Below are 26,298 nucleotides of genomic sequence, written 5' to 3'. Positions count from 1 at the left end.
GGTGGCCACTCCATAAAATATCGCGCATAAGTGGAAAAAACGTGTAAGTAAATTTTTTGTTTGGATTTTGGACCCCGCGTTCTTTCAAAAACGCGTAAACCAAACTCGCGTAAATCGAGAATTACCTGTACAGGTAACTCTCGATTTACGCGAGTGTTGCGTTCTTGAAGAGGTCGCGTAATTCAAAAACAATCTAAATCAAACAAGAGGTAGGTTTCTGTTGAAAAATAAATACCGTAATTTTCGGCGTATAGCGCGCATTTTTTCACATAAAAAATGCCTGAAAGTTTAGCCCTGCGCGTTATACGCTGAATGTACAAATTTTCAATGATTTTTTTTCTTCTTTGGGATGTTTTTAAGGGTCTGTTTTTCGTCCTATCCAATAACAACGGCAAACTTACCTTTATTATTGTTTATAATCCTTCATAGTCCGTAGCTGTCCTATAATATGTTACCATAGAATACAGGGCGATCTAATAACTACTATACAAAGACTAAATCGGTGGAAGATCGTCCATGCCTTGCTGTTATCCCGTTTTTCCGTCGGGCGCCATTTGTATGATCTTGATCTTGATGTCACAGGTGGCTTAAGATTGTATAACTAAGGAGCAGTACAAGCTACATAAAAAATCATATTGGAAAAAAATGTCCATTTGTTCATTATTAAGTATTAATATTAGTGAGAATAATGGGGTGAATATGATATCAGAAACTGTACATCATGAGTCTTGTACGAGGAGTTATTTCACGCAATCCCAGCCCGGCCACCATTTGCATTGTTTACAAACCACGTAACCACACCCACACAACAAACAGCTGCATGCCGCGTGTCACCAGAACCGAGATATCCACTCGGGCACTCATTCTCAGCCTCTCTCGTGTGAGGAAGAAATGAGGGACACCATGAGGGGCTGGCTAGTATTGGTACCAGTACCGAGCAGCCTGGTACCAGTACCGTACCGTATTGCTGGCACCGTTAGTACCGGTACTGGTACCGGTACCTGCCCACCCTTATTGTTGAGTAGCGTGGCAGCGTAGGTACTGTATTGTTGTTCAAGTGGCGCGCGGGAAGAACTGAGCTCAGCTGTGTGGCCGTGTGAGTCCAGTTGCGTGAGACATCTGGTGGCCACTCCATAAAATATCGCGTATAAGTGAAGAAAACGCTTAAATTAAACATTTATTTGGATTTTGGACCCCGCGTTATTTAAAAAACGCGTAAACCAAACTCGCGTAAATCGAGAGTTACCTGTATATATATATATATATATATATATATATATATATATATATATATATATATATATATATATATATATATATATATATATATATATATATTGAGGGTATATATGGGCAGGAGATTTTCGTAAATATGTCTGTTAAACGTGATAGTCAGTTCAATGTTGACTATTTTCTTAAGAAAATTCTCTCTCAGATAATAGTCCTATTCTCTTCAATTTGGTGATGACTTCACGTAAGTGGTCATCTTTGTTGCCAGATCGCGATTTCGGGTTTCTAACCATTCTTCAGTGGCTAAACCCGAAATCGCGATCAAGCAACAAAGATGACCACTTACAGTGAAGTCATCACCAAATTGACAAAAGAGAATAGGACCATTATCCGAGAAAGAGAATTTACTTAAGAAAAATAGTCAACATTGAGCTGACTATCATGTTTAACTAGATATATATATATATATATATATATATATATATATATATATATATATATATATATATATATATATATGTCTATCTATATATATATATATATATATATATATATATATATATATATATATATATATATATATATATATATATATATATATATATATATATATATATATATATATATATATATATATATATATATATATATATATATATATATATAGAAAACCCGATTATCCTAAATGGATAAGCAGATTTTGGATAATCCGGATTTATGGCCGCCATTTTGATCGCCGCCAGTTTGATCGTCGGCATTGTGGCTATGACTGTCGCCGACTGACGATGTAAACAATGAAACCAAACAAACACACGCCACGCTAAACAAAGTAGTACGCTAAAACATGTGATGTAAATGTTTTATTGTATGTTTGTCTGTGTGTCTCCTTGTCTGGACCAGTGTATGTTGATACTTGTGGCGTTGCAGATCTGAATTGTGAATGTTGCAGAGTGCGATTGTGAATGGTTGTGCAAGCTTGCAAGTGTGACCTTGATGCATCGTGCAGGTGGAGACACAGTATGATGACTCATATTATCGCCAAGAACTCGTATGTTGGAAGGAATGTGGCATGGAGTGGAGAGGGAGTCGTTTGTGTCGTTGTCTTGAGAGTACGGTGAGAGTAGTCGCAGTAGTTTGTTCGTTACGCACCTACGTCCTTGCTGGGCGAAGGTGCGGACGTGGTGTTGTTGAGAGTTTGTTTAATGTTTTTGTCTAATACATTGATCTATTCGTTACAAGCTATTTCGGCAATACGTATAAGAAAGCATATTCATTTTAACTGTTCTTATCAATTTTAAATGTGTTAATATAGTACATATGTAGTTACTTTTATTTATTTTTGATGTTTTATTACGTTTTAGTATAGAAAAAAAAAATTTAATTGCATTATCAAGATCAATTTCTGATAATCCGGTTTTTCGGATAATCCGCCGGATAATCAGGTTTTACTGTGTATATATATATATATATATATATATATATATATATATATATATATATATATATATATACATACAGTCGTCCCTTAAATAGTACTGTTTCCAATAGTTCGGTTTTGGTTTTATACGGATTGTCACAGAAGATCTTTTCGGATTTTTAAATTTCCTGTGTTTGTCGGAATTTATATATATATATATATATATATATATATATATATATATATTATATATATATATATATATATATATATATATATATATATATATATATATATATATATATATATATATATATATATATATATATATATATATATATATATATATATATATATATATATATATATATATATATATATATATATATATATATATATATATATATATATATATATATATATATATATATATATATATATATATATATATATATATATATATATATATATATATATATATATATATATATATATATATATATATATATATATATATATATATATATATATATATATATATATATATATATATATATATATATATATATATATATATATATATATATATATATATATATATATATATATATATATATATATATATATATATATTTCCAATAGTACGGTTTCGGTTTTATACGGATTGTCACAGAAGATTTTTTCAGGATTATTAAATTTCCCACTCGTTGCACCAGGTAGCCATGGCGTGAGTGGCAACACTGTTCTACCAGACTGCCTGCCATGCACATCCCCTCAGTCTGTGTGTGTGCACAACATCAGAAACACTTTTGCCAGATTGAAACCTATGCGCTTTCCCTAAGTTCGTGTGTGTGCACAACCTCAGCTATGCTTCTCCATTACCACATAACATGAACATGGGACCCAAGAGACAAGCCAAAACACCTACTGAATGCATCCCAAAGCATTCGAGAAAGGTATTCACTTTGCAGAAGAATTCAGATTTTGAAGTTACGTTTTGGTACGAGTTAAGTTGCAGTAGGGAGAGCTTAAAACGTGAATCCGGGTCCCGCCTGGCTAAGCTTCTACTCGCCAGCCAAAGTTGCCAGTTTTGCATTTTCTGCTGTAGTGTTTCCATGCCGGGCAACGGAGCCATCCTGGCAGCACTGCCTCCCACATTGACAGCGAGCGAGCCGTGTCATACACTCACACTCTCTTACTCTCTACAACAGTTTATATTGCTCTCTAATTCATACTTGAAATAAGATACAAAACGGTAATTGTGGAGATTGACTCCGCTCCTCCAAAATACAACATTACGCCTCCATATTACATAGTTAAGAGACGCATATTTAAACTACTCCAACCGAATTTTAAATATCCTGACCTCTAATGGGGGGGGCTTCGGCCCCCTCGACCCCACCAGCGTGGTAACACTACACTGTGACTGCATAACTGGCAACTTGGGCCTGTGGGTAACAGCTGAGCCAGGTGGGACTTGGATTTCGTAGGAGTGCCCATGAGTGTTTCTACGGGGGGCACTAATTTTATACGGATTTTTGAATAGTACCACCACAACTTTCATCACTACCCCACATTCATCATATATATATATATATATATATATATATATATATATATATATATATATATATATATATATATATAAATATATATATATATATATATATATATATATATATATATATATATATATATATATATATATATATACATATATATACAATGTGTGGTGTGTGTGGGGGGCAGGGATCGAGAGAGCGTGATAATGTTGCCCGCCTATCTCGCGAGCTGTTGCGCCGAAGCCCTCCCGACACCTGTCAAGGATACGAAGTCTATGACTGTACCTAAAATTCAGGTTTAATAATTATGAGTCATACTTGTTAGGCTATACAGTAAAACCTCACCATTTGCATGGCCTTAATTTGCGGCCATCGTCCCACTATTTGTGCAGGTGGTCTTGCCATTTGCGCACCTCGCCCAACCACCACTGACTAAGGGTCGGTTCCCCCTAATGCCATCTCCCGCGTAAATTTAAATTTCTACGTAGTATTTGTAAACATGTCCATGGTGGTGATGAAGTTGGTGTTGGTGGTGGTGATGAAGGTGGTGGTGGTGGTGATGAAGTTGGTGGTGGTGATGAAGGTGGTGGTGAAGGTGATGGTGGTGATGAAGTTGGTGGTGGTGATGAAGGTGGTGGTGGTGGTGATGAAGTTGGTGGTGGTGATGAAGGTGATGGTGGTGATGAAGTTGGTGGTGGTGATGAAGGTGGTGGTGGTGATGAAGGTGATGGTGGTGATGAAGTTGGTGGTGGTGATGAAGTTGGTGGTGGTGATGAAGGTGGTGGTGATGAAGGTGGTGGTGGTGATGAAGGTGGTGGTGGTGATGAAGTTGGTGGTGGTGATGAAGGTGGTGGTTGTGGTGATGAAGGTGGTGAAGGTGGTGGTGGTGGTGGTGGTGACAAAGGTGGTGGTGGTGGTGGTGGTGATGAAGGTAGTGGTGGTGATAATAGTGGTGGTGATGATGAAGATGGTGGTGGTGATTAAGGTGGTTGTGGTGATGAAGGTGGCAATGGTGGTGATGCAGGTGGTGGTGGTGGTGATTAATGTGGTGGTGGTGGTGGTGATGATGAAGATGGTGGTGGCGATTAAGGTGGCTGTGGTGATGAAGGTGGCAATGGTGGTGATGCAGGTGGTGGTGGTGATGCTAGTGGTAGTGGTGACGAAGGTGGTGGTCCACGGTAATGAAGTCACCACCCTCTCCACTTTCACTACCACCACCACCGCTTGCATCACCACTACCCCTATCATCACTACCCCACATTCATCACCACCACAACTTTCATCGGTAAATTTGTAGCACTTCACCAGTCTTGCATTTCCGAATGAAACTAGTTTTTTTCGGTAGTTTTCGGCCTGTTTTGAATGAATATGCGTGTCATTTCTATCGCAAATCACGTTTTTTTTTTACCCCCCCCCCCTTCCAACCAAGAGACTAATGATTTGCGATAAAAAATTTAGAGCACATTCATTCAAAACAGACCGAAATCTACCAGAAAAACTAGTTTCGTCCACAGGCATTTAAACCAAACATAACCCAACCTAACCCAACCCAACCTAACCTAACCCAAACCAACCCAACCTAACCTAACCCAACATAACCCAACCTAACCTAACCTAACCTAACCCAACCTAAACCAACCCAACCCAACACCAACTCCAACCTAACACCAACCCAACTCTAACCTAGCCTAAACCAATCCTAACCAACTCAACATAACCCAACACAACCCACCCAACCCAACCTAACCTTTAAAACTAACCTAACCTAACCTAACCTAACCTAAACTAACCTAACCTAACACTAACCCAACCTAAAACCTAACCTAACAAACACAAGGCTGGGGCTGGGAGGCGGCGGTGGGTCGGGCAGTAACCCATCAACCATCAGAGCGGTGGTGTCACGCCTGGCCTTGACCGCCTCCTCCCTCCCTCCGTTATAAATGATTTCCGAGGGGTGTTTATGGGGATGAATTTACTCAGAATGCGGAGCTCTTTCTAATGGTCAGGGTAAGAAAAGCCATCTCTAGACTGGTGTACTCCTACAATAATACCCTTTCATCTCTACCCCACATTCATCATCACCACAACTTTCATCTCTACCCCACATTCATCACCACCACAACTTTCATCACTACCCCACATTCATCATCACCACCACAACTTTCATCACTACCCCACATTCATCACCACCACAACTTTCATCACCACCACTTCTTTCATCAATACCCCACATTCATCACCACCTCACCTTCATCACCACCACCACCTCTTTCCTCAACACCACCTTCATCACCACTACCGACCTTGAAACCAGCTGGCGAGCTACAGCTGTCTACCACCCGTGCATCCTCTGCCGCCAGTGAAGAACACTACCAACGTACACATGTCGTTTCCCGCCATGGCCCAATCGCCTCTCCTGGTCTTGTGGTGACTGCGATTATTCGATGTTTTCTGTTTCACCTTTGCACGACCATCATGCTTTCGTTTGTTTGTTTGTAGGGGGGGGAGGGTTGTGCCGTGACCGCCCATATGTATTTTTCCCCATAGGTTATTAAGTTCGCTATTTGCGCATTCGCCATTTGCGCACCTTCAGACCGCCCTTATCTGCGCAAATGGTGAGGTTTTATTATTACTATTATTATTATTATTATATTATTTGTAAAAAACATACAAAGCAAGCTGGTAATATGAAAAATAGCAGGTAAAAATCACCCTAAAACTGATGGAAGAAACACTTACACTGCCGAGAGTAGTTGGGGTTGCAAAAGGCCTCTGTCAGAATAACCGGGTGGTCTACTTGTGGTGTGTTGATGCCAAGGTGGGAGAAGATATAATCAAACATTGTCTCTTGTGCTTCAAAGTGTGTCACAACATTCTCATCATGTGGAGACTTGAGCTGGAATCTGACTGCTTCTATGTTCACTATGTCATTGGCAACCAGTATTTCAGTTTCCTGTAATATATCAGTTCCATTTAAAACATATCTCATATATAAATCTCCTACTCCACAATATTCATAAATTTTTATTGATACTAATAAGAAAAAGTCACAGTTGCATATTTAGCCACTAAAATTTGTTGGAGTGAGTGTCCAGAAATACATCTGCTTTCTTTCTTATGGGTTGATTTGCTATTACCCATATACAGTAGTCACTCCAATTGCACATCATTTTTTTTCTGCAAGGTTTGTTATACACTGTTCAGCATGAAAAAAAAATATCGGAATGAAAAAAAAGAATGCTGTACCTACTATAATAAGCATGTATTAGTTATTTTCAGCATACATTGATATTTTACAAAATTAATGAGTGGAGGGGACAAGTGAGTGAAGCACCATGCCCCAGGGTGTACACTCCCTGATAGTTGGTAATAAAAATGGATCATACCTACAGAGTTGCTCAGCTGATACATTACTTTCTGGTTGGGCAAAAGTATAACAGTGGGGTTCCAAGACCAGTGTTTTTCTAACAAACAATGTCAAGTCTAGCGATAGGATGGAAACAGTTCCAAGTTTCATAACTAATGATTGAAGCCATGGACCTTGCAAAAATATTCCCATTGGCTGGGAAGAATGAGTGGCAGAGTTGCATCAAGGCGGCACAAAGAGGTACTGTGCAAAGAGTTACATGGAAAGGGTGGGCACCTGCTCCCTCTGTTGGGCTGTCTCTTACAGAAACAACCCTGTGAGCAGGATCAACGTTTGGGATGCATGCCACATGCTCGTATAGCTGGAGTTGGCGTTCACAAACTAAGCTGGTAACAGGATTTGATTCACTTCCACGGAGTAGCCACTGGTACGACACAAAGTCATTCCAGCATTACTCCATGATACTGCGAAGGAACTTGTACTAATGCCATCAACCCACCTCTCCAAGTCACTATTCAGTGTCCATGTCTCACAGCCATACAGTAAGACAGGGAGCACAGTGACTTAAAAATTTAAATCTTTGTCCGCCTGAATATATATTGATGACACATGCAGCAGGCACGCCCGCTATGCATCGTCACACTAAGTGCAATGCCTACTACGCAAGGACTTGAAAGTATAATACACAAACTCAAAGTGCGTGAGTTGAACCCATGGTACGCGAGATGGAGGCAAGGAATAAAGAAACTACAGTACCCTCTCGAGTTTCGCGCTTGCTTCATTCCGAAGGTATGGCCCTAAACTCGAGGATCGCGAAACTTGAGTTATTGAAATACATGTAAAAGCGCTTATTGGTTCCGACCCGTGGAAAATAATGACTTTTTTCAATTTAACTCCCTTGTTATCACAGTTTTTTCCACTTTACTCTCTTGTTATCTCAAAATACAGGTAACTCTCGATTTACGCGAGTATTGTGTCCTTGAAGAGGTCGTGTAAATCAAAAACAATGTAAATCAAACAAGAGGTAGGCTTCTATTGAAAAATAAATATTCACTTCATTCAGTGGAGAGAGAGAGAGAGAGAGAGAGAGAGAGAGAGAGAGAGAGAGAGAATATCCATATCACCGAGATATCCACTCAGGCACTCAGTCTCAGCCTTACTCGTGTGAGGAAGAAATGAGGGACACCATGAGCGACTGGCTAGTATTGGTACCGGTACCGAGCAGTCTGGTACCGGTACCGTAACGTAGAGTTGGTACCGTTAGTACCGATACTGGTACCTGGACCTGCCCACCCCTACTGTTGAGTAGCGTGGCAGCGTGGGTTCTGTATTGTTGTTCAAGTGGTGCGCGGGAAGAACTGAGCTCAGCTGTGTGGCCGCGGCGCCATGTGAGTCCAGTTGCGTGAGACATCTGGTGGCCACTCCATAAAATATTGCGTATAAGTGAATAAATGTGTAAATTAAACATTTATTTGTATTTTGGACCCCGCGTTATTTAAAAAACGCGTAAACCAAACTCACGTAAATCGAGTTACCTGTACGTGCCTTGGTAATAGGCAGAAAATGGGAAGTGAGAACAGGTCATTTTAAGCCGCAGTTGAAGGCACCTGCCTTACAATTGCCTGGCAGTTCTGAATACACGTTTGTGATCCACATGGTGTCGTCTGCTAAAGTAAGGGCAGTCGCTCGCGGTCACCCGTGGGACAGTTGGACAAACCTATATTTTTCTGGTAGTTTTCTGTGTTATGAAATAATCTGCTAACTCTTTCTGTTATAAATCATCACTAATATTATGATTGACTTTTCAATGCCTATTGAACATAAACTGCTGCCGCCGCCGCAAAATAGCTCGAAGAGAGGTTTAACATGCTTACTGTTTCCATATTTCCCTCACCGCTCACAAAAATCACAAGCGGACAAACTAGAACAAAACCAGGCAAATTAATACTTTTAATGCTGTGTATTTCCACAGTGCGCATGCGTGGTGGACCGCAGAATGACTAATTTCAGCGGGGAGATATTTCTCGCAACACCGGCCAGTGTAGTGGACCTTCTTCTTCTTTTGACCTGTAACGGTTTGTATCGCTTCTTAGGTCCTCCTTCTCCACACCTTTATACTTCACAACATGCACTTAGGGCTGCTTTCACAGTAATTTTGCTTGTTTTGATCGTTACCAATGGTGCCATTCGCCGCTATAGTATTTCCACGTGAAACTGGCCGATGGGGTAGTGGTGGCTGCGGGGTTAGCCTAGCCCCACACTTACCACACACTCTCAACATCTCTCGCTTCGTCTGCAGCTGCCACTACCCCATCAGCCAGTTTCACATGAAATACTAAGCGGCGATCGCCGCCATTGGTAACGATCAAAACAAAGTGACTGAAAGCAGCCCTTAGTTACTTAACAGTGCGCACTTATACACTTCACCCTGAACTTAGGTGTTTTTCTGTCCTTTTCTTTCACTGATTTTGCTTTTCTATGCCCTTCTGCTATTTTCCACTATTACTTTTCACTGTCGCTGCCATGCATCACAGGTCAAAAGAAGAAGAAGAGGAAAACGACACCGGGATATCTACAATTTTCATAGACTTGAGAAAAAGGGTTCTGGACTGTGGTTCCACAGCATGGGGTGTTCTCTTATCTTGTTAATCAAGTAGTAAGCAAAGCAGCTCTGCCAGTCTATTTTACTGCTCCTTACTCCTCAGCCACTGCTGTCGTCTGTTTACATGCAGCCGTTCGGTACCCACATACCCACACTTGTACTCACAACCGTTTTCCATTCATAAGGACAACCAACAACTCGCTCTTGGTTGGGCATAAGGGCAACCCATAGCCCCAATGGCTCGACACCGCCTTTTAACCCTTTCATTGCTAAACGCTCGCAGCGAGCATTAGGCGTATTTGCTGGTGGTGCTAAACGCTCGCTGCGAGCTCCACCCGCACTCAAATCTCCCGCATATGAGAGTGTTCCAATGCTAATTCTCACAACACAGGATTGCCAATTGAGTGGATTCTTCACTAAATTTGGTCGAAAATCATATCAGCCCAGCGCGGCAAATCTACGGACGAGTAACTGGTGGATGTTCTTGTCCAATATAGCGGCATTTTAGCATAGCTTCACCTATCACCTGACTGATTCTTTGACCAAATAGTTCTAAATATTGCAGTTGGCAATACTCCCTTGCTAGAATCTGAAGAAAAGATGTCCGCAGCTCCCTCAATAAGGCTGATCATCCCGCACACACCAACATAAGTTAACATTCAACACTCCCTGAACGCCCTCAACGCCTCACCACCAAAACCTCATGCTCGGCACCTCGTTGCTAGTCATTCTAAGATATTTTGCGGCATTATGCAGAGTTTACATCACAAATAGTATATGTGTATATATGTATGTTTGCCTTCTTGGTGTCCTGTGGTGCGAGCGTAGTCGTGCAGCACTTGGCGAGGGAGGCAATGGTACAAAAAACTTCAGTCAATCAAGGCAGTGCTGCCCATATACCATTTTCTCATAGGAACATTTCTTCCTATTACATGAATTTCTACGCAAGCTCATGTAGCGCCCATATAGTTGCATAGTAGGCGTGCCTATTTTTTAATGCTGAGTGACTCCATAACACCGCGGGGTAGGTCAATCCACTGAGTGACTTGCTGGTAAGGCCCACCATTGCTATACACTATGCTGCCAAGGTATGTGAAGCTTTTGGTGACCTTGACATCCTCACCACATGCATGAACAAACTGAACCGTGCCATCCAGCAAACCTCCAAATGACTGGACCTTGGCTTAAGCCCAGACCTTCAGTCTCAGAGGCTTCACCTCCTCATGCAGCACTTAAAGAGCCAACACCAGGACCTCCAGCAATTCTGCGAGAGGTACAGCATCGTCAGCAAACACAAGATCAATGACCTTGATGTCACCAACAGATGCTGCCAATGATTCTGACCAACGACTTTCCCTTATACCCAGGACATGCAAGTGTTGAAAAGTGATGGAGCAAGGACGCACCTCTGACTCACTCCTGAATTAACAGGAAAGAAGCTGGAAATGCCAACCACACACACTGCACAGCACTCTCAGTCCAAGAGTAAAGGTCAGTCATCATGTCAACAGTCCCTGCAGGAATCCCAAGGATCAGCAGAATGCTCCAGAGTGCTTCATGATGCCCTGAGTCAAATGCCTTCTTGAGATCGACATAGACTGTGACCAGCCTGTCGAAACTCACATCAGTGTTCCACAGGGATGCAAAGTGCTAAGATCCGGTCAGTTGAAGACTTGCCAGGTGGGAACTCAGATTGCTCAAGTCTCTGAAACTTTAGCAGATATTGAATTCGCATCTACAGCAGATGAGCGAGCACCTTGCCTGGCATACTGAGCAGTGTAATACCATGGTAATAGTTGTAGTCCTGTCATTCCTCTTCCCCTTACCCTATATCATCATCATCATTTCCTTTAACGTCCGTTTTCACTTTTCCTGAGTGGTTGGACGCTTTATGGCTCTCCTCCATTCTACTCTGTCTTTTGCCCGATGTTCCCATCCCATCCCATCAATGCCAAGTCTTCCTGTATACACCTTCTCCACAATTTCCTGGGTCTATCAACTGGTCTCCTTCCTTCTACTTCCAACCTCTCCAAAACGCCCAGCACTGTATTCTCCCCTGCTCTCTTTACATGTCCAAACTATTGGAGTCTTTCCCTTCTGAGCACTGTTTCCAGGTCCTCTACTCCACATCTGTTAGCTACATCTGCACTGGACACCCTGTCTTGCCACCTGATCCCTGCCATATACCTCAGCATTATGCGATCACTTGCTCTCAATACCTACATCAATTTTCTAGTTACAGCCCATGTTTCTGCTCCATACAACATCACTGAACTGATCTAATACACACTTGGTACACCCCTGCTCTGCTCTTTAGAGGGATGCTACTATTCACAAGTAAACTAACCACCTCCCTCCACTTTGACCCCTTCAATACAGTGACGCCAAAGTTGGCATCACTGTCGGCGTCACCATATGGAAAGGGTTAATCCTCTTCTAAACCTCTTAATCCTCTTCCATTTCCTCTTAATCCTCTTCTAAACCTCTTAACCTTTTCCATCCGTGACGCAGACGCCGGCATCATAGTATGGAGAGGGTGGCACCACAACACACGTGCACAAGACTGAACTGAATATATACTCTTCCTTCCACATATCCATATGGATATTTTCCCTGATAATATTTTCTCTTGCTCCTTTCAGTCACCCATCTACTTGTTCTTCCATATTAATTTTCAAACCTTTTGCCTCTCCTCTTGGTTTAGCTCCCTTACCAGATAGAGACAACCAACCCTCTTTTCCAGTAATGGTAATGGCACCAGATTGCCACATGGCAGATGGCACTACATGAACCCACAGATCATGACTTCACCCCCAGCTTTTAGCATCTCTGCACTGATATTACAGATCCCAGCTGCCTTTCCACTTCATACTCCTGAGTACACACCTGGTCCTTCAGTTTCTCAAGATGGAACCCCAGTGGGCTGCATCTTGAGAATTTCTTGGGTCTGATGCATATCCTCAGTTTTTAAACAAGTCTGTGGTCAGTCTGAAAGAACTCAGTACTCCAGAATACCCTACAGTTCTGGAGGATCCTCCAATGAGTACTAACACACTGCCAACATTGCTATACCAAGTCCAGCAGCAAGGCTTGTGTCTCTGGACTGGGAATCAGCATTCCTCAGCCTTCTGGACTTTGCAAAGTTCAAAAGAAAAGAACTGTTAATGTCTCTGGTGCCAGAGCCATGGAGACCAACACATAACTCATAGTCAGCTCTCTCTTTGCCAGTTGATGTATTGAAGTCACTCAAGACAACGAGTGTGTCACTGGTCAACAATTGAGTCAATTTTGGCGCGGAACATCTACTTCTTAAATTCACACATCTTGATAGGGGCATACACTGTAATCGGAGATATGACGCCCAAGGTGTGCTTCAACCTCACCAGAATCATACACTTATCAACAAGAGTAACCCCAACAACAGAGGCCTGCAGTTGGCTAGAAATGGCAATAGCTACTCCTCTGAATGGGGCAAGATGGTGCCACTATAAACACTATAAACATGCCATAACAGGCTGGTGCTGACAATCAGGCCCCATCAAGAAGCCTACCAATGCCAGAGGCAGAACATGTAAAGAAAAAAAAAAGAAAGAAAAATCACTCTGGCCTGAGCAGTAGTACATTTAGTCTCCACTACTGACCTCTCCATTGCCAAGTCTTCTTGTCTCAGAGCCCCACTGTGCCTACTCTCAACCCCCTGAGTTTAATTAACAGATAGGGCAGTCGCATCACATCATGCCCTCTGTCACAAGCTGAGATTTTTCAGTCACTGCTGAGTGGCCTAAGGCTACACACAAGCTGTCCTAAAGACCAACAACAACCCAGACTCTAGATTTGCTCAATTAAAAGAGGATCAATGTAAGTTTCAGGGGAGAACATGAGCCAAGTAAGATGGCGCCACTATAAATACTTGCATGCACCACAATGGGCTGGGGCTAACCATCATGCCCCCACCAAGAAAATCTACCAGATCTATAGGTGGAACATATAAAAAAATAAAAAATAAATAAAAAGTCGCTGATCCTCCGAGAGGCTCAAATTGTTCCAGGCACCCACACGTAGAGTCTGACACAGGATAACCCCGAGCCTAGCTTGACAAGCTTGTGTCTCATCTGGACCACCCTAGCAGTCCCCAAGTGGTGTGGGTAGGTGTGTTTAGTGGGACAGGGGTGCTTTCCTGCCCTGACCAGGCCTCTCAAAAGTACTGGATGTCATATGTGTTTTCAAAAAGAACTTTCGCTCACCTACGCCCATACCCACCATGGGAGGTTGGTCATTGGGCCTAGAAGCCCAACAGTCCCAGGGGTAGCAGGAGAGTATATACAGCCACAACCTGTCATAGTGGTGGCTGTTTGGCTCATGATCATGCAGACTAGCTGATTGACCTCTCCAAGCCAGGAGAGGCCACTCATCTTGGTCGGAATAAGGAACCAAAGAGTTGTGTTGCTAGCCACAGCACATGGCTACAGCATCACTCAGCCTCCAGGACTTTCATTTCCCAGGCTTACAGGGATGTCACACAAGGTAAACATGTGGGAGGACTAAGGTTGAGGGTATTTGAACTTTAAAGTAGAGCACATCTTGACTCACTCTCCCTTCGCTGAAATCTCCATCCTAGGAGATTTCAATGTTCACCACCAGCTTTGGCTTCCAAAAAAAAAAAAAACTGCCAACCTGTCCTCAGGGTTTGGCACTTCCAACAGAGAGAAGGATTGATCAGAAAGATGGAAAGATGATACAGCTCGTGGTGGTTGAGTGCACTGCATTACTCATCCAGATAGGCCTGCCCATACAACAGAATTTGTATTTCATAAACACTGATTGACATTAACCATAACAAAAGCCTCTGCTCATTTTGAAATGCATGAGAACTTCATCTAAGCCAGGGAATAAACTTTTCTGGGACAGGGAATCAAATCTGATTCCAGTGAAATGACCAACCACCATTCTAATCAGTCAGCCAATAAGAATAACCAATGGCTAAGTTGGCCTCAGGTGATTTTCAGCATTGGGTTGGTCACTACATGGTTTTCCCATCTTAGTTTACCTTTGACTCCTTCAATGAGAATGTGAGCTATCCTGTTCCTGGATCATATTAAGAGTGTCTTCCCATCACAGAAACAGAATGCCACCAGGCAAACATTAACTTGCCCTTCTGAAACAAACGAGAAATTAATCTAAGCCAAGTGTGGGAAATATACTTTTCCATGGTGGGAATCAATCCTGGGACCAGTGAGGTGAGGTCCACAGCCCACACTCTAACCAGCCAGCCAATGAGGGTACCCTAAAGCCAAGTGGGAATTGTGTGCCTTTATCTGTCAGGAGGGTCAAAATAAAACAATAATGGTAAGAGAGCACTGCCCTTTCAGATATGGGAAGTCAGAGTGAATGCCTGTGTTCCACTGCATATCATGTGAGGTGACTAAAAGGAACACTAAGTTTGCAGTCAGGGGACTCCTTTACGCAATGATTGCTCAAAACAGATGTCAAATGGATTATAAATTCAATTGACACCTTTTTAAATGGCCATCCATCCCAGCATCCAAGAAGGGAAGGGGCTACAGGATGACTAATGATGATGATGCTAAGGAGGAGGAGGAGGAGGAGGAGGAGAAAGATGGAGGGGATGGTTATGATAGTGATGAAGACTAGTGGTGTTGGTATTTTGCAAAAATTATAATTACTGCTGCAATCTTCTTTCCTCGGTCCTTTCTATGTTTGGCATAGCAGTTGCGGAAGATTATCCTTGGTTCCTTGTCAGTTGCCCAGCCTACCCGGCAGTGATGTGACCCTGCAAATAAAAGCAATGGGATAGTTTATTCAACTGATCATTACAACACAAAATTTAATTAATAATCATTTAAAGTTATATTTATGAAAAAAAAACTTCCTGCTTAGCTCGGTAGATGAATCACAACAGTTTTGAGAGAGAGAGAGAGAGAGAGAGAGAGAGAGAGAGAGAGAGAGAGAGAGAGAGAGAGAGAGAGAGAGAGAGAGAGAGAGAGAGAGAGAGAGAGAGAGAGAGAGAGAGAGAGAGAGAGAGAGAGAGAGAGAGAGAGAGAGAGAGAGAGAGAGAGAGAGAGAGAGAGAGAGATATATTTACATCTTTTTCAGACGACACACACTATGGTATAGACTTCATAGGCCTAACTTTTATCTGTAAAAATTAAAGAAAAACTAGCTACAGCAAAACCCAAACTATCAGATCCCCAGGGATCAGGATACCCCAAGTATCCAGCAAAAATCTGGCCAGTCAAAGATTGAAAAAGTTTCGAGGAAAATCACTGAAAAATTACGAACACCTTTTACACTCAACATTCTCAGTCTGTCCTTAACTGAAAATCGTAACTGAAAACTTCATATCAACTCTTTGCTCAATCAGCTTCATTGCTTAGAAGGATTCTTATTCACATGTTTTTGTACTTGAAGGGGATGCAAGAATGAAGATGCTGGTTAATTCTTGCATATGGGATTTGGACAGCACAAGGATGAGTTAGAGTAGAAAGTCGAGAGCAGCAGGGCAGCTTTGATCTGTTTTGATTTATGCACTCTTCCCTATGGTTTTCTGGGAGTTTATGATGTTAGTTAGATATATATCTAACAAAAAAAGAGCATTTGCGTAAGTGGGAAACAAGTTGTGGGCGTGTATATAACACTAATATTTACCCAATTATCATAGTCATGTTATGGCTATTATTCATTTGTATAAAAATTGAGACCTAAAAACACTTAAATGAACTTAAAATGAACCTAAAAACTACCAAACAGCAGAAAAAATACCAAAAATAGGAAGCAGTAATAAAGGAATTATTTACCACAATTGATTTTAGTTTTTCAAGTAAACTTTGACTTACGACCAATGCAACCTATGAACAGCTTCTCAGTCCCTATCTCCGTTGTAACTCGAGGACTACCAGTAATAATCAGCTGCTTATTGAATTAAAAACAGTTGTCAGCAACATTACTGATAATTTAAAACTCAAAATTAGCTACAATTGATGGTACGTATTTGGCATTGCTGCCTGTATATTACAGATAGTGACAACTCTTTCCTATGAATGGTTATCATATATTATGCCCAAAATCGGACACACTGTGTGACAGCATATTGGAAAAGCACAATAACGCACACCTCAGACTGGGGTGCCATGACTATACGGGTTTTACAGTATTAAGTGTTATAAACAAAATTCAATGGAAATCAAAATATAAATATTTCCTGACCTTTCTCTTCATCCAGTATAAAATTCCTACCCTTCATATATACAAAACAGTTTTCTTCAAATCCCTTACTTCAAATACCACCTTTTGTCTTACCAACACACCTCATTCATCACTCACAGCTGAGTTATCCATTTTAATCCTTTATTTTATATTTTATATCACCATGTATGAGCTTTTCTGTTGATTTTTTTTGTTTTTTGCCCTTGAGCTGCCTTACTGGCTGTAAAAACAATATATATGATAAATTGATGCCATTAACTCATAATGAATGAAAATAGGGTCATAATAGGGGTTTGGTCCATTTTCTAACTTATAATTTTTCCTATTGGTTGATGCATTTGCATCTAACAAATCTGCATCATATGAATTCACATCTAACATATAGTATTTAGTACCTTTTACACGTAAGATGATAGGCTACAATGAAACAGCAGCATTTCTCACCATTATCTATGATGAGAGGTGTGCCTCTGAGACTGTCTGAGTAGGGATAGATTGGATCAGGCACAGAACGAGCATCTCGCAGCTCAAAGATGCGTACTGTCTCATCTGTGGAAATAAAGTACATACATATATTAATTTTTATACAATTTACTGCATATAGGGTTCTGAGAATTGATACACCAAATGCCCTTAATGGAACTCCAAATTCTGAAATACTTCTAATACTGCAGTAAGTGAAATGTTTATCTTAATTTCAAAATAGTACACAACAAAGAGTTTGGCAAAAACATATGGTAAAACTGAATAGTTTGGGTTTGTGAAGTATGATAAAAGGATGAAGTGAAAGGCAAATTACTGAGGATAGTGAAGAGTATGTATGAATGTAAAGGCAACTTTATGTGTAGATGATTTAAGGTGACTGTCATACTAATTTGTAACTATTAGAAAAATTCACATGAATTGAATTAGCTTATCTGTTACAACACTGAGTGATATGTATCATGTCTAAGTTTCACAAAATTTGGACGAATGGAAAAAAATGCAACAATTAAAAATTTTGGTGATTAAAAAATCAATAAGGCTTCTACACCTTTGCACCAATGCTTATTTTTATATACATACGTAGTTACATTATGTAGCTTTTGATATCCAAAAACATAAATGAAGTAATATTTTTCAATTTATCCTTTATTTTTTAATATGATTTTCATTTTCATTCACCTTTAAACTGAAAAAAAAATCTTGATAAAAAAGAAAAATTCAAGAAACCCTCTCTTCATTTTCCAATGCATTAATCTATCTATCTATCTACATATATCTCCGACATCCTGCTCCCTTGTGGGAACTTCTCTCCAGGGGGTGGCCGTGGCAGAAGTGTCTCCACCTCTCCCCGTTCTGGCACTCCCTCTCAGCACACTCAATCCTGCTACTTCCAACTCTCTCGCTCCAATACTCACTCACCCTATTGATCCACTTCACAGGTGGTCTTCCCCTGACACCCCCTCCCTCATACACTCTCCTCACAAATTCTTTCACCCTCATTCTCATCATGTGTCCAAACCATCTCAATGCACCATGCTTCACCCACTCCACACTCCACTCCTTTCGCTGTCACACTCATACCAAACTGCACATACACGCTTCAATTACATTCTCCATCCCATTCTGAAACACCACATGCATCTTTTATATAACTCATTTCCACTGCACGTATTCTCAGTGCTGTGGTGCATTCCATGTCCACGTCTCTGATGCACATGACAGAGTTGGCAGGATAATGCTGTTCCTTATTCCCCTTTTACCTCCATGCTCACACTTCTTCCTTTCATAACTCTCTCCAATGCACCTACTACCTGTCTGCCCTTCACTGCTCTTTCCCTCACCTCACCTTCCATACTTACATAAAACTGTCCCTAAATATTTAAACTCAGTCACCTCCTCCATTCTCTCCTCTCCTAACCTTATTCTACACTTTGTTGTATTCTTTGCTCCAACTCTGCGCGGCTTTGCAAAATCAATGACCTGCCCTTTCACCCTCTCAAATACCATAACCTTACTCTTTCCAGCTTTTACTCTCAACTTTCTCCTCTTACACACCCTCACAAACTCATCCACTATCCTTTGCAGCATCCCCTAATTCTCTGCAAACAATACTGTATCATCTGCAAACAGGCCTGCCACCAATGACTTCATACCTCACTTTGAGCCTTGGACTGGCTTTCATTTCTCTCATACGACCGTCCATGTACACATTAAAAAGCCATGCATTTATTCCTCTATAAAATGATACTTAACCCCTAAAGGATAGGTGACGGGTTTTCCCAGTTGCCAGGTTAAGGGCGGGTGGCGTGTTTCTCGGTTGTCAGGTTAAGGGCAAGTGACGGGTTTTTTGGTTGCCAGGTTAAGGGCAGGTGATGGGTTTTTTGGTTGCCAGGTTAAGGGCAAGTGACAGGTTTTTCGGTTGCCAGGTTAAGGGCAGGTGATGGGTTTTTCGGTTGCCAGGTTAACGGCAGGTGATGGGTTTTTCGGTTGCCAGTTAAGGGTGGGTGATGGGTTTTTCGGTTGCCAGGTTAAGGGCGGGCGACGGGTTCTTCGGTTGCTAGGTTAAAAGCAGGTGATGTTTTTTCTGGTCTGACTTTTTTCTGCTGTAATTCTTAAGTTTGCGTGGGGATTTTTGGGTCAGTGTGATTCCCAGGATGCAACACAACTCCTCTGTGCCATTCTCAGTGTTTCTGTGACTGTAACAATGGCAGGAGGAGAGTTTTTTGGATCTTCCATATCTGATTCCACACCTGAGTGTCCACAGTCAACAACCTCAGCTCCTCATAACCCTCCTCTTGCTCCCAAAAGAGCTCTCAATGTGAGTGCAATTGGGAGGGAGCTGAAAGTGACTTCTTTAAGCTTCGAAAGTGGTGTTAATGGTGAAGACAGTGACAGCAACAGCATTAAACTCCAACCCCTCATCTTATCAGGAAGGCTGAACCCCGTTATTGTGCAACTTTAGTTTGGTGGCCATCCTGTTGATCAATCTCATTACGGTGAAGTGATATTTTGGCCGGTGAGGATGCATCCCACCACCATTCAGGGTTATCAAGTAAAGAATATGAGGGTAATGAAGGGGCTTTGCAGCAGGGTCAAGTGCTGGGAGTGGGAGAGCCGCTAGCTACACTGCACGGCCCACAACCTACCCAGCGTTCCGAATGCTGCTAGGTAAAATTACTGCACTTCATCACGTCACCATGGAAACACCACATGATGTAGAGACTTCGTGTTTGTGACAGACTGAAGAGGAAGGATGGATAAAGGGAATGCTCATAAATTTAAAGCTACTGGCTTAGTCAGAGCCGTGAAATTGATAATGGAAAGTAAGCAATTTTCGGGAAAATGTCAAAACACTGCCATACGGGGAGAACAGATTTCATGTTACATCCCTCGCCCTCTAGGGGTTAAGGAGCTGAAGTCTGTTAATTTACCATAGAGTTATTAAGAAAAATATAAGAGAATATTAGGATTTGAGGTAATGCCTGTATAAATTATTTTTTCCTGCCTCATAACTTGCTCCTTGCTCTCAGATTATTCAGATTGTTGCCAATCTATGAAAATACATAAAATGAGTCCAGCAAATTTGACTTAACCCTTAAACGGTAGTGCCCAAATTGACTCACACTAGTGGAGCCGTGACTCCATTTGAACCCACTGCAAAAATATTTTTAAAAAAATATATGGATCATCTTTATTGAGTTACACTGCATCAGAATTGAAAAAGAAAACATCTTGTAGGACAATGAAAGTAAAAACAAGGAAATTTATGATCATATTTAATTTTCATGATTTATTACAAAAAAATTATTGAAAAAAGTGACTTTGCCATATAATGTATAAACAAGAATCCTTCAAAAAGAAAAGTAAGAAAATTTAATATTCTCTAACTAAAATGGTTGTTCTTTTAAGTAAATGGTGTAAAAAGTCTATCCTGCAATCCAAATGTGGTGCTCTGACCAAATGAAAATGAACAATTCTTGCATGTGGTTTTATAAATAAACATGTAAATAAATAAATAAACACAAAATGCATACACAAAATAATTTATGATAATAACATTCCTTGAATATACCATTAGAAATAACTGAAAATGATAATATCTGTATTTTTTTTTTTTTTTTTTTTGTAAATAAGCAAGTAAATAAACAGAATATGCATACCAGCAAAATTTCCTATGATCAAAATACAAAATATATTTTCCGTGAATATACAAACATTTATTTACATATCTTGGCAGTCTGTGCAGTAGATCTCATAGTGTCGCTGACAGGTTACCTTGTTGCACCTTGCGCAAACTGTTCTACATTTGTTTGCAGTCTTCCAAGGGCAAATGTGGCACCTTTTCTTGCCTGATGGAGGTGTAGGCTGCTGGACTTGAACTTCAACAATGTTGAAGCAGCTTTTGATAGTTGTCACCAGTGTTCTGCTGAGGTTAGGATTATCCAGCCTCTTCATAGCACATGGTTTTGCCATATCCATGGCAAGTTGGTGCATGAACAACCGGCGAAACCTATCACTATGAGCGGTTGCTTTCCCAGAGAACTCTTATCAAGTCCCACAGAACATATTTAGCATGAGGTATATGTACTAAGGCCCTGTATATCACATATACAGGCCTATAAACAATGTTGTCCCCCGCTATGTTCCCCCTAAAAAAAAATTCTCAACCAGACGGTGTGGGTCCAGCTGGCGTCACAGCCCTTACTTAAGTTAGAAGGAGCAACTCCAGCGTGGAGCACATCTGTTTCCCTCAAGGTCTGATGACACACTGACGATCGACTCTCCCACACAAGCTTTGTAGCAAGGCGCGAGTGAAAAAATAGCGCGCCTTTCAAAACCAGGAAGTCGTGACTCCACCTGGAGTCACGTTCCCGTTTAAGGGTTAAGGGCACTTCAGGCAGATCTTGAAGCGTAAGGCCTCATTTTGGCTCTGTATCCAGCATTGTGACATGTGCTGAGAAGTTCCATTGAGGTCAAGTCCTGGTATACAGACAATGCCTTCCCAGCATGAGCTCTTACCCCCGTCATCATTGTCCACCCACAGGATAGGTGACTCAAACCACTGCTAGACATACCAGGTATCACTAGACTGCATCATAAAAATTGATAATTATGTTTATGATGATATTTCATCAGTAATATTGATGTAAACAAAAAAACATCTTTTAGGCATGTTATAGGGTGCATAGGACCTTTAAAATTTCCCTTTAAATGTGTAAATTTTGCCAAAACACTTCATGGGAGTGTTGCCACTGCCCAGATGTATTTGCTAGTTACTCTAATCAATTTTTTATTATAATCATACCTCGGTATACGAGTTTAATTAATTCCGGAATTTTGCTTGCACATCAAAACACTCGTAAACAAAAGCGAATTTCCCCATTGAAATTAGTGTGAATCCCATTAATGCGTCCCATATATATCTCAAGAAAATATTTATAAAAAATCATTTTACATGTCGTTTTATGCAGAATTAAAGTAATTTTAATAACAAATAGCAATGATAAATAATATAAAACACTAAACAATGTGTTAAGAAGATTCCCGCAACCACTAACTACGCTCAAGATGTAAGCTTCACACTACGGTTTAGCAGATGCAGTTTCCCTATTCTCAAGGCACCAGAACTACATTCGACCACGTGAAGCTAACCCGACATATTGTCCGAGATAGAGGGTGAACGGGAGTCAAGTCATGTCCAGGAGGGCAAACAAGCCACTGAGGCTCGCGCACTGTTCCTGCTATTGCGAGCATAGTATCCGCCGTGCCTGTCTCTTCTTTGTAGCACCATCCCTTTTAACCCCTTCAACACAAGGATGCGTATACTGCATCCTTGCGTGCCCTGTACCATATCCGAGGACGCGCACACTGCGTCCTGACTCGCTTTAGACAACATACGAGTTATTTTAACTCTATATTTATGCTTACATCTCAAAATTATCAATTAAGTTATGTTTCTTTATGTGCACCATTTAATTCTGCATGTTTTCATATATAATACATGATGATTGTGTTGCGTTTATGGCTGAAAACTTGTTATATTCAATAGAAACATTTGAAATTTGGTGTGCGCAGCAATCCCGGATACGGCGCGGAGCGTTGTTTTGGCCCAGCCATAGGGAAGGGGCTAACCATCTTTCTGGGGGACATTGTTAAAGCACAGAGAATGCACACTGTAGTGCTGAAAACACAAAGATCGCACACCAAAGCACAAATGCAATCGGACACGAGCCCATGGGTGCAATCTCTACGAATTTACAACGCGGACTGAGACTAGGTGTGCCAAGTTGTTACCCTTTCCTTAGAATACAGAACGCCATTTGTTCTGTATTTGTCTGTCTGAATGGTTAACTCTTAAAGCGTGGGCTTGTTTTGCTGTGCCTGTCCTCCCACGCGGGCATATTCAGGTAAAAACATATCTCTCTTCAATCTTTTCTATCTTCACTTCTACTTACCTCACCTGAATGAGTGAAGTATCATTGTAAAGTACATACCCTTAACTATCCTTTGACATTAATTTGAAGACTACAGAACCATTGCTAGAGCAGGTACGGAATATTGAATTAGGATCACTGAAAACATATTATTATAGACAATTTTCCACCCCTACTGGACTTCCCTTCTATGATTTAGTAATAAAAAGCATAACTTTTATACAGTTTATGTGAAACACACCCAAAAAAACTTAACTTCCGGACCTTCCTGATGCCCTTCATGGGTGCTGAGGTCAAAGGGCCCCCATCTTGAGGATGAAGTTCACTGGAAGGTGAGAAGAGGTGGGATGTCTAGTGGACATCTTCTCAAAGCTAGCACAAGGCATACACTGACCAATAATTAGTCAAGGGAGCATTCCTGGGTATTGTTTGAAAGAAAACAACATGCTTACTCTACTTCAACACAAACAAATTAAATTTGACGGTGCGCTAAGTCAAAAATGCCTTGTCGACTATTGTCGAAACCCGCAGTTTGAGCCCAGGCACCAGCTGTCGACTATTGTCGACACCCGCACTCTAAGGGTTAAGCAGATAAAATTCAGTATTTTTAAACTGTAGTGAGTGTATATTTCGTTGAACCACAAGATCAGTCCATAAAATAATGTTTGTCAAGGGTCGTCCAGAAATACGTGTAAAAAACACGTCTTAATGTCCCTCCCTCCTTCCTCCTGCCCTGCCTTCACCAGCAGCGGGCAGCGGCTGTCAGTCATGGCAGGCTAGAGAAGTTTAAGGGTTGCCACCCATTCCTTAAAATATGGATTCGTTCTGTATTGGAGAATGGGATGTTGCGTTCCTTATTTTTATAGCTCAAGGTGGCAACCCTAACTGAGACTATGTTCCCATTGTTTTCCACTTTAAGCATTCTCATCTTGCGGATAACAAAGGGATCCCACGCTCATGTCTTCGACTTATAAAGCCAGTCCTCGTCAAAAGACCGACTTGGTCGGCTAGACTAACGTCAGCCGATAGTCAGTCTATCAGCATTCTTCCCTTCCCTTCATGAGCCATCACCTAGCAAGGGCCGGGCCAGTGAAGAACACTGTATTCGGTGCACCCAAGTCTGAAGTCTGCATTATCGCGCAACAGCAACCTGCAGCCACATAGTAAACAGTCGTCAGTGTCAATAATATGCAGGCAGAAATATTAAACACCGTCAATTATAGTCAATTTTGACTTAAAAAATATTAGTAATGTCGCAACTAGCTGTTTTGTTATTATAAAGCCAGTTAATTTTCTGGTTGGTGGACAGCTTCAAGGCTCTTTAATAATCATAATCAGCGATCTTGTAAATTAACAAAGCAGTTATTTGTAACATTACTAATATTTTTTTAATTCATAATCGACTATAAGTGACAGTATTCGTTATTGCTGCCTGTATATTATTGACACTGACGACTGTTTACTATGCATAGGCTAGCATACAGTATCCACAAAATCTAACACGCCGTGTGGCTGCAGGTTCCCGTTGCACGATAATGCTCACTTCAGACTCGGGTTAACCGACTATACCAATGTACACATGTCGTTTCCCACCATTGCCCGATAAGTATTTTTTCCCATAGGTTATTAAGTTCGCCATTTGCGTACCTTCAGACCGCCCATATGTGTGCAAATGGTGAGGTTTTACCGTAGTTGTCTGTGCCATCTTGTGATGTCATATTAGCCAACCATCTGACCATCTAGCATCTTTATGAAAATTCATCAGCTGCAGTTTTGGTTGCAGACATCACATAGTTTTTGGATGGAGCGTGCCCCCATCCAGGTAAGAAATCCAGGTAAGCCACGCCGGCATGCTGACCACCCTGCCACCACCTCCCTAAACACCCTGTATAGGTTGCATGCACAATTCATCAAGTTCAAGCTCGGGGCCATGATGGAGGCAAAACAAACTGCACTTCTTCTTCTTCTTCTTTTGATCTGTTCCGCATTGGTGCCGCAAGACAGACTGCTGAAATACCCTTCACTTGTGCAGTCCTGAGGTGCAGCAATAAAACGAATAAGTTCCCCGACAAGTTGCTTTACAGACTACCAGCTACCTCCAACCCAACAGTAACCCCGTTGCGATGGTGAACAGTTACTCTCATGCACGCCACCTATTCCCCCAGCTCTTCATCTTTGTGGGTTACAGGAGAGGATATAAGAAGAAACTGATTTACATAGATTTACATAGAAAATCAGACCATACAGACCCCATGGTCCAGACTAGGTGGTCTGTCCTTAACCCTAAGTGATTCTACATTAATCAGATGGCTCCAAAATGTTGCATTTCAACTCTAGTTAATATTAAGTTGAAGGAAGTGACGGTCGAGCTTGTTTTTGAAGGAGTCAGTCGTGTTACACTGGACCACTGACGGTGGGAGCTTATTCCATTCTCACACTACAACGATGATGAAAAAAAATTTGGTGCAGTCTGAATT

At 41.2% G+C, this 26,298-nt stretch overlaps 1 protein-coding gene across 4 annotated transcripts in view; it reads right to left on the bottom strand.

The window, feature by feature from the left end:
- LOC126997337 (actin-related protein 5-like) overlaps positions 1 to 26,298 on the bottom strand; it is a 141,053-nt gene that overhangs the window by 113,092 nt on the left and 1,663 nt on the right. For 3 of the 4 annotated variants that reach the window (XM_050858379.1, XM_050858380.1, XM_050858378.1), the window contains exons 3-5: positions 17,847 to 17,951; positions 15,863 to 15,969; positions 6,949 to 7,162 (exon numbers count right to left, since the gene is read on the bottom strand). In XM_050858379.1, the coding sequence (XP_050714336.1) occupies positions 6,949 to 7,162; positions 15,863 to 15,969; positions 17,847 to 17,951 (426 nt within the window). Of the gene's footprint in view, positions 1 to 6,512; positions 6,532 to 6,948; positions 7,163 to 15,862; positions 15,970 to 17,846; positions 17,952 to 26,298 lie in introns of those variants that run through there. The other variant, XM_050858381.1, reaches the window with a different exon arrangement.

Source organism: Eriocheir sinensis, chromosome 12 (assembly GCF_024679095.1).
Source record: "Eriocheir sinensis breed Jianghai 21 chromosome 12, ASM2467909v1, whole genome shotgun sequence".
NCBI classification, from domain to species: domain Eukaryota; kingdom Metazoa; phylum Arthropoda; class Malacostraca; order Decapoda; family Varunidae; genus Eriocheir; species Eriocheir sinensis.
Note: the sequence above shows the minus strand (reverse complement) of the source record. Positions and strands in the feature narration are given on the sequence as shown.